This window comes from Hirundo rustica, chromosome 1 (genome assembly GCF_015227805.2).
Source record: "Hirundo rustica isolate bHirRus1 chromosome 1, bHirRus1.pri.v3, whole genome shotgun sequence".
NCBI classification, from domain to species: domain Eukaryota; kingdom Metazoa; phylum Chordata; class Aves; order Passeriformes; family Hirundinidae; genus Hirundo; species Hirundo rustica.
In genome coordinates this window covers 6,715,107-6,733,452 of record NC_053450.1, presented here as the reverse complement: position 1 = coordinate 6,733,452, position 18,346 = coordinate 6,715,107, and the positions used below count along the sequence as shown (strand labels likewise).

The 18,346-nt window shown below is 37.5% G+C and overlaps 1 protein-coding gene across 3 annotated transcripts in view; it reads right to left on the bottom strand.

Moving 5' to 3' along the window:
- Positions 1-325: 325 nt before the first annotated feature.
- Positions 326-18,346, bottom strand: part of ZFAT (zinc finger and AT-hook domain containing) — a 117,617-nt gene continuing 99,596 nt past the window's right edge. For all 3 annotated transcript variants that reach the window (XM_040059710.2, XM_040059718.2, XM_040059701.2), the window contains 4 exons: positions 17,625-17,743; positions 16,115-16,241; positions 13,268-13,398; positions 326-1,361 (listed from right to left, as the gene is read on the bottom strand). In XM_040059710.2, coding sequence (XP_039915644.1) covers positions 1,122-1,361; positions 13,268-13,398; positions 16,115-16,241; positions 17,625-17,743 — 617 coding nt within the window. In that variant the 3' untranslated portion in view covers positions 326-1,121. The remainder of the gene's footprint in view (positions 1,362-13,267; positions 13,399-16,114; positions 16,242-17,624; positions 17,744-18,346) is intronic.

Below are 18,346 nucleotides of genomic sequence, written 5' to 3'. Positions count from 1 at the left end.
AATCACATAGAAAGGTCTGCCTGTATTTCATGGTGGTACTTTCTTGATAAGAGACTACTAACTGGAGGAATAACTCATCACAGTCAATGCACACCACCAGTTTTTAATTAGCTACAAAAGGGAAACCAACACTTAAGGAATTAAAGCATTAGAAGAAAACATGACTATTTTTTATTTATTAATACTTTTATAGCTCAAATTTAAAAATATTAAAGCAGAAACAATTCAAGATTCATGAAGAAAAATCTGGAACTATATACATGCATAATTAAGAATATCTTGATTCTTGTCAATATTTACTTAAGCTTTTTGTACAAACTTTTTCACACGGTCATATTTACAAGCATGTCTGTTTAAAATATATGAACATGTATCTCTTATAACATTTACAAATCTTTTTTTTTTTTTTTTTTTTTTTTAAACAAAAGAATATTTCATTGATTTGACAGTTTTGGCTTCACCTTATGATACCAGACAGGTATTTATTCAGAGGAATGGAAACAGTTATCATTATTCAAATAGTTAAATAACAGTCATCCTACTGATACCCAGAATTATCACATATGGCTTTAAATACCTCCCAAACTCAAAGGATCATCTCACAGGTATAAACTACAGTCCATCTGTGGTGTGTTTCTAATTAAATCTCAAGCCTTTGTTTGGGTTAGATCCACCACTCCGCAGACACTTTCTAGGCATGTACTCAGAGCTAAGAGGCCCTTTTAATTATAGAAAAATGCTTTTGCTTCCAGCCAAGTCAAGAATATATGAAGCATGTATAAAATGGGATGTATGGGCTTTTCCAGACACCCTAGTTATCTTTATAGATGTTTTTTACTATGGGATACCACAGTTTTGACTACAGTATTTGTGCAAATTTACAGGAATCAAGTGAGAGATCTTCTAAGAATGGGAAGAATACTTTTTCCTTAAAAGCATTTTTTAGAAACAAAAAAATCTGAGAAGGTTTTGCACATAATATGTCTAAGTTACCGATACAATCCAGATCACAAATGAACTGAAAATCCATCAGCTTGCTTGCTTTTGGTTGGGACAAAAAAAAAACCCCCAAACCTCTGGCTTTGGCTAATCAAGAAATCATCCCCTTTGAGCACTGTTCTCTAGAGCTCCTGCACTGATTCTTCCACAGTTTGCTCCTCCACAGGCTGCACAGCTTCCTGAACATAAACGATGAATTCTGAAGCCTCCCCGCCCTGGGTATAGACAGTCACAGTCCCGATGCCCTCCACCTCGTCCGAGGACACCACCAAGTGATGCTGCTCTGCCAGCTCCACTGATGCCTGCTGCAGCGTCTCCTGGATCATCAGCGTGTGGTTGGCTGACTGCTCCTCTTCTTTCACCTGAGGAGACATTGGAGAGCTCACAGAAATTTCACCTTCCCAAGAAGTACCTGGCATTGTGATGATTACTGGAAATACAGCGCACAAATTAGCAATCACATGGTCTTGAAAGAAAATGTCAGTTTTGCAGAAAATGTGAGCACTTTTGATTAATGAGTGCGTAGGCAGAAAACTAGGCAGAAAACTGAAAGCACCACTGAAAACACAGCATCTCGGTTCTGTGCACAGAGAGCTGCAAAGTTTCAGAAACACTGGTCTTTAGAGATAGCTTTAATCTCTCAGCAGTCACTCATTCAAAACTGGTTTTATTTAAGTAAGTCTGAACTCGGTCAATTCCTCTAGTAGCACTGAGTTGAGAACCCATCCAAAACCATGTGAGAAAGCATCTACTGTACCCACTGTTCTTTTTCTCCCTAGTCAATGGCTGCTCATAGGAGTGCAAATTTCACTGTAAACCTTAAGGGATTTTATTAGAAAAATGTGAAATATAAATATCACTGAAATAGGTTCCTAAGGCCTACTGTTTGTGAGGTAGCAATGTTTACATTATTGAAAGGAGAGTGACAGAAACGAGGGAAAATAAAAGATTTTTTACTGAACATTTTGCTTCTTGTCAAAATTTAAAAAAGCAACACAGTCTGGTGTTGAATTCCAAATTCACACAGGTGCCTGCCAATTACTGAAATACAGTACATACTACAATGCAAACCCAAATCTTAATCCTCTACCAGACCCATATAAAATTCCTATGCAAAGTACTCCGGACAAGTATAAATAAATCAGAAAACTGTGAGTCATGTGGAAGAAATGCATTCTCTCAAGTGTTAGTGATAAAATAATCTACTTTTAAGGAGAATAGAACAGCAATTTTTCATTATGCAAGACTGTTGGAGTCCAGGGCATTCCTTTTGTTGCCCTGGAGGGTCAGGGACCTGGACAGGGGGGTCAGGGACACCAGCCCAGAGCCCAGAGCTCAGAGAGACACTGGATTTGATTTCAGTCCATGGGAGAGGCTTCTTGCACTGCAGGAAGCATTGCAGGCCACAAGAGTGTAAAAATAGTAGTTTAGTATATCACAGGGTGAAAAAACAGTGAGTTTGGGATTCTTGGCATTGAAGTGAATGGGGCAAAATGGAGAATTTAGGGCGTTGTCTCTTTCTTCTTCCTTCTTGTTCCCTCACTCCATTTCTGCAGTGACGTTGGCACAAAGTAGTTAGTGAGGATTGGGTCAGAGTAAAGATGACCTTTTTAGTAATAGTGATAGACATTGGTAATAAATAGTAAATAAAGAATACGTAGCAATTAGTATAAAAGATAAGGACAGCCCAGAGACAGGGGGAGTCACCAGATGTCCGAGCCGCAGCAAACATCTTTTGGACACTGAGAAAATTGTAAGATAAGAACTAATAAACGAAGCATGTAACCTTGAAGACTCCGTCTTTTCCTGCGTTTGGCACAGAGCTTTGCAGAGGGCCAGAACTCTAAAACCACCTGAATGCCGGGGAATTTAAGCTCCTAAAAAGGAGCCCCCGACACAAGACATATGCAAAAGCATTTGTTAGGGGAAGCTGTCCCTGCCCATGGCAGGAAGGCTGGAATGAGATGATCTTTAAGCTCCTTTCCATTCCAAACCATTCTAGAAATCTATGGCTCTGTTTGTGGAGCACAGTGTGCTCTTGCAGCACTGAACTCTTAAGTGATCTTAAAAAGAAAAGGTCAGACATGGTAGATTCTACGAAGTGTGAATCTAAGTTACAGAAGTTGGAAAGGGCTAATATTTTTTTTTTCAGTTACAAGCTGACTCAAAAGTAATCAGCAATAGCACAATCAAATTCGAGTAAATATAATTAAGATCATCAATGCTGTTTAAGGGGGAAGAGGGAACAGAAGGGAAGAACTACAGTGAGGATTCCAAGGATCTGTTTCGTCCCTTAGAGACCAGCAAGAAGAAAAATAGCCCTATATGTTTGTTTTACTAATGCTCTTTTCTGGTTTTTTTTTTTCCCCTAAGCAACCATTCTCTTTGTCATACAGTGACTTTGCTTCTGACTTTTCTATTTTGTGTTTAAAATATCTGTCAGAAGATTTCAGAGATTCACCAGCCCCTCAGGACTTCACAGCACTCTGAATTTTCACTCAATTAAAAAGGCTATAGAAAGCTTTTTCTTGAACAATAATAAGCATGTCCAGGTGTTAAATTATTCAGAGGGCCCTAAGTCAGTATGGCTGTAATATACTAATGAAATATATGTGGATTTTATCTCGTGAAAGATTTAACATCTAAAGGGAATCTGGCCATGGTCACTGACCTTAATGCAACAGCACAGTCATACCCACTGATGCCCACTTTGGCTTCGCTGCATAGGATTCAGTTTATGGGGATAAAAACACAGGAATGGAATGAAGCCCTTTTCACATTCTGTTTCTTTTATCAAACATAAGGTTTAAAAGCTCCTGCTGAAGTTCAAGCTCAACACCCTACACAAGTAGATAATGCTGGATGTTTTTCTTGACACAGTAAAATTTGCAACCAGCCTCAAAAAGAACAATTAATATTGTCTCAAAATGCAGGTATCAGAATCAAAGAGTCATAGACTCATAGAATGGTTTGGATTGACAGGGAACTTGGAGATGACCTAGTTCCAACCCCTCTGCTGTGGGCAGGGACACCTCTCACTAGGCCCATCCAGCCTGGCCTCGAACACTCCCAGGGATGGGCATCCACAACCTCTCTGGGCAATCTGTTCCCATGCCTTGCTGCCCTCTGAGTAAATAATTTCTTACTAACATCTAATCTAAGTCTCTCCTCTTTGAATTTATAAACAATCCCCTTTGTCCTTTCCCTATCTGTCAAAAATCACTGTCTCTCTTTTTATAAGCCCCTTTCACTAACACATCCCTCACTAATAGAAGCTTGAGCCTCTCTTTGAAAAGCCAGGAGCTAAATCATGACCAAAAAAAAAAGAAAAAAAGCGCTGTAAACTTGTATCTCTTGCTGCTCCTAATGTACCTGTTTTTTATTTTTAAATTATTAAAGACACCCTATATCCTACTGAAAGCAACAGAGCTTTAGTGAATTCAGACACCAAACTCCCTTTTCATTAACTCTCCTCTTTCCTGAGGGTACTCGCTCCACTGTCAGCTCCTCTGTGGAAGTTAAGGACATACACAAGATCTACTAAAGAATATTGCAACAGGCCATGAAAAGTCTAGACACCATTGAATTCAGATAGGAAGCTGCAGTTAAAAATGCTAGATAATTAGAATCTCACAGCTTGTTATGAATCAGCTCACAATTACAGCCCTTGATGCTAGAGATGCACAAACAAATACAGAAATAGGGGTGTCTAAAATGTGGCCCTATAATTATGCAATATACACTAATTCCTCTTGTTTTAGTGCACTACACATAACCCTCTGACAACATGCCTTAGGCCAGAAAAATTACACTACATTTGCTAAGAGCTGAAAGAATGCATAACACAGTATGAGATGGGTCTCACTGTTGTCACTCTAAATCGAAACCTATAAATAATTTTAAATATAGCTTTGTGAAGGTACATAAATAATGAAGAGAGGAAAATAAATAAAGCATAGTTGACACAAAAATGAAATGAAAGCAGAATCTCATCCAATTCAATAGAAGCAATCTAATACTTATTCAGTTTTATATCCTTTTGAAATGAAAATGGCCAATAAAGAAAGTTAATTTAAACTCCCTACCTGACTTTATCGGTGTGGGTTTATTACCCTTGTCATGCAGGGTAAAGAAAACTAATGTCTTTATTTCTGGTGTTTCTAGTTTCCAGTATCTTTTTTTGACAGCTATCTGTAATCCTTTTATCTTGACAAATCACAACATTATTTGGGATATTTACATTTCAAATCAGTTCAATGTTTACATGCTTCTACTTGGTTCCTATTAGATTGTTCCACAGGGAATAATCTAAAAATGTTAATTTACATCCCTCAGATTGATGAAACAGTGGGACAGCTGCCACCTGAATGAGCGAAGTCACCGCACTCAATTCTCTTTATTGGCTCCTGAAATCTTTTGAAGAGCAGCATCCAAGACCTCTTTTCTGTTTGAGAGGCAGCTGAAAAGCATCTGTCTGCTTATCCTTCATTAAAGAATGACAGCAAGGAGCTGAAGCCACACACAGCTGGCACATTAAATCAAGTCAGTACCTGCATAAATACTCCTTATTAACTAAATCTGTCTCTCGCAAAAGCCAATGGGACTTTCACCACGTTTTCATGAGAAGCTCAACATCTCTAAATTCCAAATAAGCTTAATTTACATATCCGAGGACCATCCAAGTACATGGAAGTATTCATTACAAACGGTTCTCTCTTAGAGGAATCTCTTCCTCTCAAAACAAGAAAGTCTTTTTAAATTTGATATAAATGAATTCAAGCCATTAAGAAAAATATACTTCCTCCCCTTCCTGTAAAGGAGTAAAAAAAAACATTGGCAGGAAGATGCTAAAGCCTTTTCCTTACTCTTGAGTTCATTCTGTGAAATACTGTAATACCTTCAATTTTATTTAAAGTCAGCAGGAGTTGCAGGTCCATTGTGCTTATAACAGTTTTGCTGGGCATGTCCCCAAATCCTCAGTGGACTCTTTCCCTCAACTTCAGATTGAATGCTGCTTTTCAGTTTACCATGAAGCAGAAAAGTTAATCACAGAGATATTTCAGATTTTCAAAACCTTACACTAGGCTGCAGATGCTCCTATTTATATCATAAACATCAGGAAGAAAATATAAAAAATATCTGCAGAAAGGATTAAAATGAAAGCATCTTAGATCACAGACAGCACCTGGATATGTGATGTGTCAGCTTACATTGGTGCCTACAAGTTTTGTTCAGTATCATTTGAATAATTTCAATTCTTTCTCAGTTCTGGTTTACATACAGTTATATTGTGTGAAAAAGACACACAGAAAACACCATAATTTGATCATTTGAATTTCTATAATGAGCTACAAAACAAAGACAATCTGGTGCACAATGGTTTTGGAATAGTAAGAGGGTTGAGAATGAAAGAGTTGCTTTGCATAAAATAAAAACAGCAAGGAGACAAATCTTCATACCGTTGATGCTGATTTTTATAAAGTTTTAGCAATTGGCTGGTTGAATATTTCCTGACAGAGGGACTGTGGCTGAACATGGCACTCAACTGGCAAAATGCTGGATCACCCCACCTCCTTCTGAGGAAGAATGGCAACACTGCCATTGTTTTAGGAGCTCTAACAGACAGTGATCTTGACTGAGATTTGATCTGTACATTACAGAGATGACAAAAACTCCTCAAAGGCTGAGGAAACAGGTCCTCAGCCCCCATCTGCCCCATTTACAACTTTCCGTTGTTGTTACTGTCACGGGAAGCGTCAGATTTCTCTGTGTTCTAAAGCAACTACAAAATTGACAATCAACATGTCTGTAACTCCACATACTGGCAAAAGTTTCTAGATTACCACGAGCTCCCAACATCACGTCAGGACCAATCCAAGCCAGACTGAAATCCAAGGTGTGCTGCCAAAGTACAATGTTCAGTAGCCTCTGATGTGACAGCCACGCTAATAATGGGTATTTACTTCTGAAGATGTGCTATGCTATAAAATTATTTTCTGTGATCTGCTTTGAGCTGATGTTTAATCTTTGCTCTGCCTTCCTACTGCTGTCACTTTGAAGAAAGTGACTTATCATGATAGGTTTTTACTGGAGCCTGAAGAGATCACAGAATAAAAGGATGAAAGGAACTAAAATAAAGGGTGAAACACATGGAAATCCAGTATTTTCTGGTTATCTCCTGAAAAAGATCTGTTTAGTTATTGTAATAGCTGATATACTTATTCTCCAGAACACATTACACCTAGGTTAAAAATAGGTTACTATCCTTATCAGGAATAGATTTAACCTTTCACTTCAGTCTAAAGAAGGAGTTAAAATGTCAGTCCTGTCTCATCTTTCTGAGTGGAAGGAAGATAAAGAGAATTCAGCGGCCAACTACTGCTCTTTATTGTTAATATTTATGTAGTGCACTGGATCAGGAACTGGATTGTATCAGCTATGCTGTATGAAAAGAGTAGTTCATGCCCCAAAGGCCTTATAATTTCAGTATAATTTCAGCATAAAACAAGAGAAAGTAAGCAGACGTAGAAAAAGGGAGGTGAGAGAGTAAAACATAAATGAGACAGTGGTAGCTCAGTGTGACAGGCATTAGTGTCAATATACAACAGTCTATCCATAGATAATTGCTGTCATCCTATTTTTGACAAGTAATTGAGAGAAGACAATGATGTACAATTGCTCCTTATTAAAAATCCACACAACTAAGCACAATATGGAAGAAGGCATTAGAAACTTGTTTGATAAAAGTAATAAGCAATTAAATCTTCACGGACTGAGCCAAGGTAGGAGACAAAATCATTACAGCTAATGAGAAATGGGACTCTAAGTTGGAAAGGAGTAAAACACCCAGGAAAATAAAACAAGATTTTGTTTGATGTGGCAAAAAAAGGAACATCAAGTAAACAGGATAAGAGAGGGCGATGACAAGATGAGGAGAGAAAGTAATCTTTCAGGTTTTTTCTGAAAGAATACAAAAGGGATAAAATATAAACCATGAATGTCAGAAAAAAGATTATCAGAGATAACTGTAGCATAAAATAATGATGCCTTGGGCAACCATTGTAGCTAAAAGGTTGGAATGAGAAACCATATAGGAGTCATCCATTCAGAACAAATTGGTACCATTAGGTATTCACCTGCAGGCAAGGCCCAAGAATGTTCCTGAGGAAGAAATCAGCTCTCTGGCTGCAAAAATAGGGAAGACATCCCACAGAGTTGAGAAATAAAGTGGATGTCTGATGAACAACAGTGCAGAAAGGCTGATATAATCACCTTGATGATTAATAATAATGACTAGTGATTAACATAAACTTCTCAGCCATCTCCAGAGTGAGCTAAAAGTGATGGTTCTAGAGCACACAAACCCAGTGCAGTATCACAGGCCTAAAAATAGCAAATTACCAGTAAATTTGTCCATCACTATCTAAATGAAAAAAACCCTGGAAAACAGATAACATGCAACCAAATTTTACTGGTTACTACAGTGCACACCAATGTAAACCTTTGGTTTGCAATCCAAAATTCTACTGCTCTGTAGTAGTAATTTGATGCAAACCCCTCCCCCCCCCATATTTGGACAGAGAACCCACGTGCCTTCTCCTCTTTGCATCAAAGAGAGCTGATAAAAGAAATAAACTGCATTTATGAAAAAAATAAATGAATTAAATCAGGTAGTATCTTGCTCTCATTAAATATTCCTGCTAATAAATACTGGAAATGGAAGAGCAACAACTAGAAGAGAAACTAGAGCTGATGGACAGAGACCAAGAAGAGGAAACACTTCTGAGGTTCTGGTCAATGCAGTGAGGGATTTGGGAGCTAAGCTTTCAAGGATGTTCTTCATATATTGTGAAACCAAGCATATGCACTTTGAATATCGTTTCCTTGGAGAGTTACTTACAGCACTACATGCTGAAAGAATCTCCTCTTAAAAAATAACATATCAGGGGTGTTCATTTCTGAGGGTAATGTTTCCTCACAAGAAACCCAGTATTTAAATCACACAAATGTTTAACTTGGAAGAAACCTTTTATGGAACAATTAATACCCTTGTTTGATGTACGCTCTAACTGAAAGAAACAACTACACATCAAGGCAGTTTCACAAGGTAGTGAAACACTATCTCTGTTCTAGATAGCACACAGATTTTGTGTGAAAAACAAGTTTTTGAACACAGGCCTGCAGAGACTGTAAATCAAGGGGGTGTGTGATACTTGCCTGACTGCTTATGTTTGGCATGTGAGCCAGGAAAACAGTCCACCCCTATAAATAATGAACAGTTTTTTCTAGCAAAATAATCAAAAAGCAAATGAATTAATCTCTACCCTAAGGCACAAGGACAAAAGTCCATCTGTAATAGGGCAGAAGAGAGTTGAATATGCAGAAAGGAAAGTCTCTTGTTTTACCCTTCCAGTCCCTTCACCTTCCCATGTGCTGCTCCCACAAAACTCCTTTCTCCCAGTCTCTTGCCTATATTTACAGTCTACTACGAAGAGTACTTCCTGGCTTCTCTAAGCATTTATAAGCCTCTTTCCTAGCTGTTCTTCAAATTTAGCACTCTTTTGTTGAGTTTCTTTATGAGACCAGAGGACCGCCGATGGCAAAAGGAAAGAGCCTACTCTCTCTCACCGGGGGAATACTGGCTTTATTCTGGAGTCCTGCCCTGCTTGGCTGAAGCCCTTTCCCGGCGGCTCACCGGTGCCAGAGACAGCGAGGCCCCTCCCATGCCAGGGCTTTTTCCCCAGGGGACAGGGCCCAGAGGCAGGGACAAGCCACTGCCCAACCAGGGATAAAGTGGGAGTGGAACAGAGTTACATTCCAGTGTGGGGGATGGGCACTGCTGGGCAAGGACAGACCACGTGATACAGAGAAAAAACATTACAAAGCCGATGAAACACAATATAAACCCAATTAATGCATTACAACAACTCTTTCCTCTCTCTTTTTCCCCACCTTGCTACTTTTTCTGTCTTTAAGCAGAGCAGAACAACTCAAATGTCATGCTATGAAGAAGTATCTGTATCAGCTCTTCTACAAAGAGATCCATAGTGGATCCTGAGACCCTGAACAAGACTTCTCCTGCCATGCTGTGATCAAAGCTTCAAAGGGGATTTTTGCCAGTATCGGACCTTATTAATAAAACTTCACATTATTAACTTTTTATTTCTCAGGCATTTGGTAAGAAATATATATTACACTCCTTAACAGCTTCATATTTTCAGAGCTCACACAACTGGATTTATCCCAAATTAGAAAAAAAAATAACTTTGATAACAGATTAGTATATTGACTCACAGGAAAGATTAAGATAGAATCATTTCAGGCTCTAACCTTGGAAAGGTCTCATACACGTTACACTAACAGGGGCAACAATGATTCCTATTTACCAAGCATAATCCAAGCTAAGCACGGCTAACTTTGCATTTTTGGGGTTTAAAATCTTAAGTTGAATCCCAGTTCTGTCTGGAATTGGTTACTGCTATGTTGACAAAGCCTTTTCTTTAATATAATCATTTATATTTAAAAAAAATGAAGTTTCTTAAGTCTGAACTGAAATATTTTTCTCAACATGCAATTTAGGAGCTGTGAAGAGATAATCTGATCTTGATTTCACGTCCATTATAATGTGTACTTATAATTCAGTATGCTTGCAGTAAGACTACAAGCAGAATGATGATTTAATAGAAGAACCCCTCAAACATGGTATCACGTTAGCACACAGGTTTAGGGGAAATGCTAAAGCATGAGTACAGCAGCATTGCTGATAGATACAGCTGGACTTATACAGGATTTTACAAATAAAGTGCAAATGGGACTTTTATGAGTGAAAAGTAAGGATGAGGACAGCTGCGGGAGAAAGAAATTTCCAGGGAGGAAAGAGGAGACAAAATTAGGAACACTGTAGTGTAACATTTACAGCAAAAAAAAAATTTAGAATTAGAAGAAATTTCTTGGTGCAAATAGAGAAATATGAAGGAAACTTGATAGGGCTAGCTAAAAATGAGATATGGAAGAACTAATATAGGAAATGGGTAATGTATGTATTTACAGCAAAAGAAAAAAAAAAAACCAGCATAAAAATCAGGACAACTACGATAAATGTTGTTAAGGAAAAAAAATGGACCAAGCTGCTAAGCAAGGACTCGGTGAAACCATTAAAGAACAGGAGTGGAAATTCAGTGACAGATGATGTCAATATATTGCTGACACCCTGAATGAATTCTTTGTTTTACAATCCACAAGAGAAGCTGAAGGTCACAGAAGAAAGTGTGGAACACGTTTTCCAGTAGGAAAGTGAAATATGAACATATCTAAAGGTCACTTCAAGGTTAACAATTAGGAACCTATGATAATTAAAACCCAACCAAGTCATAGATATGAAGGAGGGATATCCCACACAAAGCAACTCAGTATTGAAAAAAACAAAAGTACAGTTTCTAATAGGGAAAGATTAAAGTCAAGTTAAGAACATTTAGACTTCTTTCCTTCAGATTAAAATTGGGTGTGCCTGTAATTCTGGAGCAATGTTCTGGTGGGAAGACAAGAGCTGGAAAGTACATACAGCTGTATAACAGACCAGACTATGGTAAAAACCCGATTTCTATAGAAAAATAAAAGGAAAAAAAAAAAAAGAGAAGACTGAAAAGAAAATTTTAAAAACATAGAAGATTCTAAAGGGAGGGGGAAAGGGGGCATTAAAAGAAAAGCAGCAAAGAGATTCTGTGCTCTGAGAATTCAATATTTCATTTGATATAGGAGTGGTGCTCGTAAGAGTTTGAGACCAGACCAATGAGAGTCACTGATGTATACATGGAAAAAGAAGTGATTAAGGCTTATCAGTCTGCAAACTCAAAAGGCAAGAAATATGGATTGAAAATTCAAGAGAAAAATGAATTTGGAATATAAATATTTGCTTAGAAAAAGTCACCTGTAAATTCAGAGGGTCCAAAAAGAAAATTAATAGATTTTATGATGACTCAGATATTGACCAGACTTAACCCCTGTATATTTAAAGTTTAACACTCAGATATCAAAACATTCTCCAGGCAGCTCCACTCCAGCAGCCCCTGTCTCCTATACCTGTAGTACAATAGCCTCAAAAGATACATTCCTTTAGGGAAGAACTAATTTCAGTAATATTGACCAACATCAATTGCTAATACTGCATTCAACCCAGTAACAGGTCATCTCTATAGCACAGCATGCATATTCTAGTGGCTATGCTATAAAAGTTGTTTTGAAACTTGCACATAATTGGACCTCACTGTCTCTTCTCTTTAATGACTGAATTTAGTTTTCAAATTTGGGTATGTTATTCTACAAAAAAGTCCCGAACTCTTACATAGTTTCTAGTCAAAATACCTGTTAGGTTTTGCAAAGGAACATCTGAAAATGCTCGGACTTCAAATTCTGCCTCGTCTTTGTGACATTTGGGCAGCAAACTTAGGAATTATCCAAGTACTTCACAGACCATGAACTTCACACTTCTATGGGGCTCTCATGAACTCAATGTTCAAAACACTACAAAAAACGCTAAACTCAAAAATTAAGTTTTAGCACTCAGAATAATCCGTTCTGGCTCATTTAAGTAAAAGGAGTTACTTAAACTCTTTGGGAAGTTAACGCTTCTCACGTACTTTCCTTCCCTCACCTGTCAACCACTGAGTGCAGAGACCCCAGAGAATCAGTGGGGAAAGGGATAAGTAAAAAGCCGTGCTGAAAGAGAAGGAACAAGGGGAGTTTAAAGAACACTGAGAGGAGAATGAAAAATGGCAGCAACCAAGTTAGCAGACATCTGTGAGGAGGAAATACTGAGCAAAAGTCTTGATGTTTGAACGCAACAGGCCCTCAAATTGAAAATTAATTCCTTCTGCTTGTTGCACTAAGGACCACTTGAATCTTTTAGAGGACAATGGCACTAACTCCACAAAATGTAAGTATGTTATTTTCTAAAGCCTGAAAACACCTGCTAGAAAAAACCTATTTTCACACACATACCTACATACACATAGAGGTGCATTTATTCATTCATATTTTATATATTATATGCATTTTTAGATGTATAAAGATATATGTTTATACATGTATAAGCATGCACATGTGCAGGCATATAAACACACATATACACAACACCCAATGAAAAATTAGGAAAAATTCTCCATGTGTTTTGAATGATCATTTAAAACTTGTCCCTTGCAAAGTTAACATCAATTTCACAATAAATATATGAAAATTCAATGGTTGGTTTAGAGAAGAAAGGAGCTCTTACCTGCTTCACCACTGTCACTGTGCCAGGTGCCATGGTAACAACAGAAGCCACTGCAGTGGCATCGTGGGATTCCGAACCCAACTCAATGATCTGCTGCAGGATGTTCACAGCTGTTGGATCCAGTCTTTCACCTTATCAGAAAGACAGAAGCCGTAAGATCATCACAGCAGAACAGTTCTGAGGCTAAGTTAATCCAAGAAGTACAGCCCTGACCCGCAGCGCTGTTGGTACAATTCAAAAAAGCTCAATAATGTGACACTTTAATAACAGATCTATGGCTGGGAAGTATTCACAAAATAAATTTGCCCAGGGAATACATGAATCAGCAAGTGAAGCCACACTGATCACTTTTATGCCTATCTGAAAGAGACCTAAAACAATTCATTGAATAAAGAAACAACAGCCACAAAACATAGCAGGAACTGCAAATTAGGAAGCTTCAAGACTTTACAAATCCAAACATTCCAGACATTCATCTTACACAGAACCTACTTGTACACTTATAACCTGTCCTAGGGTAACTTTATGATGCTTGTATCCCCAATCGTCTGTTCTGTTTGTGCTGTATATTGAGTCCTGTGCCTTTAAGACTGGTTCTAAGAGCAAGGAGAAGCGCGGAGTTTGTTTTGAGAAAACTGCCCGACTCCTCCACATTCTTCTGCGGACAGCGTGTTCGGCGGAGGCTTGGAGAGACTGCAGGACAGAGATCTTTTTTTTGCTTTTAGTTAGTTTCAGCTAGCTAGGGCAGAGAAGTTCCCTGGACTGTTTTTTTCCTTTTTCTTGGAACTGTTTAAACCTGCTCTGGACTGAAAACCCAAGGGAGCACTGGGGGCTGCACCTGCGGCCCACCGGGGCCTGGACCTCGGCATTTTCCAGCAGCGCTGGAGGGACTGGGACTGAGGAGAGACTGAGAGAGAGCCGAGCTACACCCACGGCAAGGACTTTCTCAATTTGCCATCTCACTTCAGAAGGAGAAGTTTTATTGTTTCATATTATTCATTCTTTATACTTGTATGCACTTCATTTGTTTAGTAAAATAGTTTTTTACACTTTTCTCCAAAGAGTTGTTTTTTTTTACGGGACCGGTTAGAGGGAGGGGCCACTTGGGCTTGCTTCCTTAGAGGGATCCTCTACAGGGGTTTTCTCCCAAATTTGTCCCAAACCAGGACATAACCATAACAACCATTTGGTATTTTAGAAACCTGTGTTTACCATCTGTCTGGTCCCCTGAAATACCCCTCAAACTAAATGAAGTAGTTCTATCACTAACCTGCAGAAGGGAAAGATTAATTGCATGGGAAAACTCATACTGATCATTTTATACACACTGGATTAGAACATGTCTGTCCTTAAAAAATTCTCTGATGTGTGTAGCCCTGACAAAGGAAAAGGATGTTTACAAAAAATCCCAAACAAAACATCTACAATTGTACTCTCACTTCTCACAAGGTGTGAAAGACCTGAATGCAGAAAAATGTTTTTTGTTATGCAGGAATACAAGTTCCTACCAATTGCCCACCATTCTTACACGCCCATTGTTAGCATGAAGGAGATACCAGACAGGGAAAGAAACTATCAGGGTCATGTAAAGCTGCCTTATATTTGCTTTAATCACTGTCAGAGATAGAAAAGACATAGCAAATAGAAGAAATCTAATTTCCTAACTTAAACTCTTTCAAACTGAGATTGATACTGTGATAGTAGTCTAGGTCAGATAATTTAATTTCAAATAGAAGGAAGGTAAATTTTGTTATTTATGTAAGAACAAATGTATCTGAGTACTGAAAAAAGGTTTTCTTGCCTTTTTTTTTTTTTACTATAAAACTGCCTTTAGACAAGATACTACTGTTTTCATACTAAGAAGGAAAATGCTGGAAGAGTATCTGAAGCTGGATGCTCTAAAAAGATTACTCAAAAGAACTATAGCCTCATGCTTAAAATAAAGACTGCTATGTACAGTACATTCCATGACAATATTTATTTTAATTCAGATGTATAGAAGTTTAAGAAAAGTTCTCAAGACGTTTTAATTTTTCAAAATTTCCACTCATTAAAATAACATATAGAAACTGGTAGTAATGTAATTTAATTGCAACATACTTGGAAAATCCATGAAAACTGAGAGTTTTTGACACGTATCTGTATTGTGAACTATAAAGACCACAATGGTAAACAATTGTAAAATGTTGTCTTCTGATAACCAGGGCATTTATACATATGTTTTAAAAAACCGAACAACATAGAACACCTACTTTAGTTTCTGGTGTTTCAACACTCTCAGAAATCTGGGCTTTTTTTTTTTTTTTTAAATTTCTCACTTAGCAGACATTATCTAATGCTACTCTTTTCCTCCTCAACCTGATACAGAATAGCTCACTTAGTTTTGTGTACCATCAAAATTGAGATTGTTAGTGCTGTCTTGGGAACATGGTAAATGAGCTATCCCACCATGTCACTCCTGCAGTTTTGCTGACTACAGCCAGAGAGGGAGAAAAATAATAGCCAGAGAATTGTCATTAGATACACACCATCTACTCTGCCAAAATAGCTAATTTCACAGTATATTTAATAATTTAGGCAGGAAATTCCACACAGCTAATAATAAAGTGCAAAACAGGCAGTGATAAGTATTAATGACTTCAGGATATAGAAATTCATAATGAACTATCATTTCTCATTTATACTTAAAGAATATATAATCCCCCAGAAGTAAGTAGTGGATGACTTTATTTCATAATTTTTAATAGGAGATCACAGAAGGTCATATATTGCCCAGTACAGTCAAAAGAATTAGGTATTTTGGAAAAAAGGTGTATTTGTGTTCCAACCTAGAAAAAGGTCACTTACTGTTCTCAGAAGTGTATCTGAGGTTCTGTAATGCAGCCACAGCAGCCTGAGTGCCCTGAACATCTTCTCCAGCCTCTGTGATATGGACATACTGAGTGGATGCTTCTTCAGAAACTTCAGCAGTTAACTTGGAAACAGACCCCAGCCAAGGCATGAATAATCTCATTTCAGTGATTTAACAACAACAAGCAATGAATTTAAACAACAAATACTGTAACAAGAGCTATACTTGGTGAAATAGAATTCAAGAAGAGTATTAAATGGGAGACAGGATAATCATTCCATAGTGTTCTTCTAGATTCTACTTCAAACGTTGTTTTAAGGATGCTAAGCTGCATGGTTATTTTAGAACTAGCAACAGATTTGCACTGTACCAGGGTTTATCAAAGACCTTTTGAGCAAAATGAACTTATAATGCAGATCTGTTGAAACCTCAGAAGCTTGAAAAAAAATTGGCATTTTGTTTCAGAAAAGCTATCCTTTCCATATACTATGTGGTTTTTTTCAAGACAAGCTGTCAGTATATATTTCTGCTCTGATGAGACTCTCTCTGTATAGCCACTTCTGCAACAGAGACATTCTAGCATCCAGGATGTCCCCTTATGTTTTCAGCTTTGGGCAGCTACAGGGAAAGTGCACAGAGAATCATTTGGAATATGAATACAAGACTCTAAAGGGCTACATTTTAAGATGCTTGTCCTGTCTTCTTTGAACAGCTGTCCAAATAGAATATACTCCAGTGTTTTTCAAGGACTTATCCTTCTGTGTTTGGATACTCAATAACTGTTAGACAAGACCTGCAGGTCAGCTCTTCCAAATCTGGCATTAGATTTGTGATGGGGGCCAGACTGAAACTCAGCAGAAGAGGCCTAAAACTGTGGGGGTCAGCCAGCTGAGTTAACTCCTGGCTTTTTCCTCTCACTGGACTTCAAAATCAGCCTGCTCAGGCACTGGAAGACACTCTGCTGGCCAACCATAATTTTTTAATAAAAGTGTCTAAATCTATGGTTTTCACATGGATTCTGCATCTCCAGGATTGAAGCTGAAAACATGGAACATATCACAGAAGACTTACTCTGCCTAACATTATCATTTGTTCAGCTGATCAATTAAAAAAATCTGTTTCCAAGATTCTAGCCTTCTCTGGACCAAGACATAAGCTTTTTTCTGCAGCTTTGCTCATCTTGCAGTTAACACCAGTGAACATCCAGTGTATTACAAAATGCAGTAAGTTTTTCAATTTCACAGTTTTTTGCTAAAGCTTTCACCTTTTGCTGCAAATAGAGGACTAAAATCCTAAAATGCAAAAATAAGCATTTACAAGGTTGTTAACCCTACCATATATTAAAATTTAACAGACATAGCAAGGCATGCATTCAAAGATCCCATGACCTTCTGATCTTACATAAAGTCAGAACCACATTTTTTTACACTTCTTATTTTTATCCTTACTTTTCTCTCCAGAATTTAAAAAAATCTTAGGGTCAAAGCCATTGTTATTTTGCTTTACCTCCCATTTGGTCTCCCCATCATTCTCCACTAACTTCATTCCATGCTTGTTTTTAAGATGTCTGTTGAACTCCCATTTTGTACCGTACACAAAGCTGCAAACAGGACACTTAATGCCACCTACAAGGAAACACAAGTAAATGCTTTCAGTTATTTTCATATAATTTCTTTTTCAATGCAGTAACAACCTGTTTAATTTGACCCTATCTCAATCAAGCCATTTAACTATAAAATGTTTTCCTTTAGCCATTTATCCAACATGAAACATATTAATATTTAACATACACATCACTGGCATACTTTATAATATTAAGCTACATTAATAATAATTTAATATTTAGTAATATTTTAAATGTGGCTTCTGTAAGACAGTTCTAGTTTTCTCAAGTTTTAAAATAAGCACTTTTTTTTTTGTTGGGGTTTTTTTACATTAGCAAAGTAAACTAGGAAGAGTTAACAATGTAATTTTCTCTTCACCCAAGTATCTTTGCTCTTGAGTTTTATGCTAACATGCAAACAGTAAACAAAGTTTTCTGTCTACAAAATTATGCACAGCATGAAGTTAGCACAATGTTTAATGTGTGAGTATGCAGCATTACAGGTAAAAAACTAAGCATGATGAAATCATAAGAATCTAATTTTTCATATGAGATTAAAGAACTTTTACTTCTTTTGCTTATGAAAGTTGTTTGGTCAAATATCAGATCTCATTTGCTCATAATT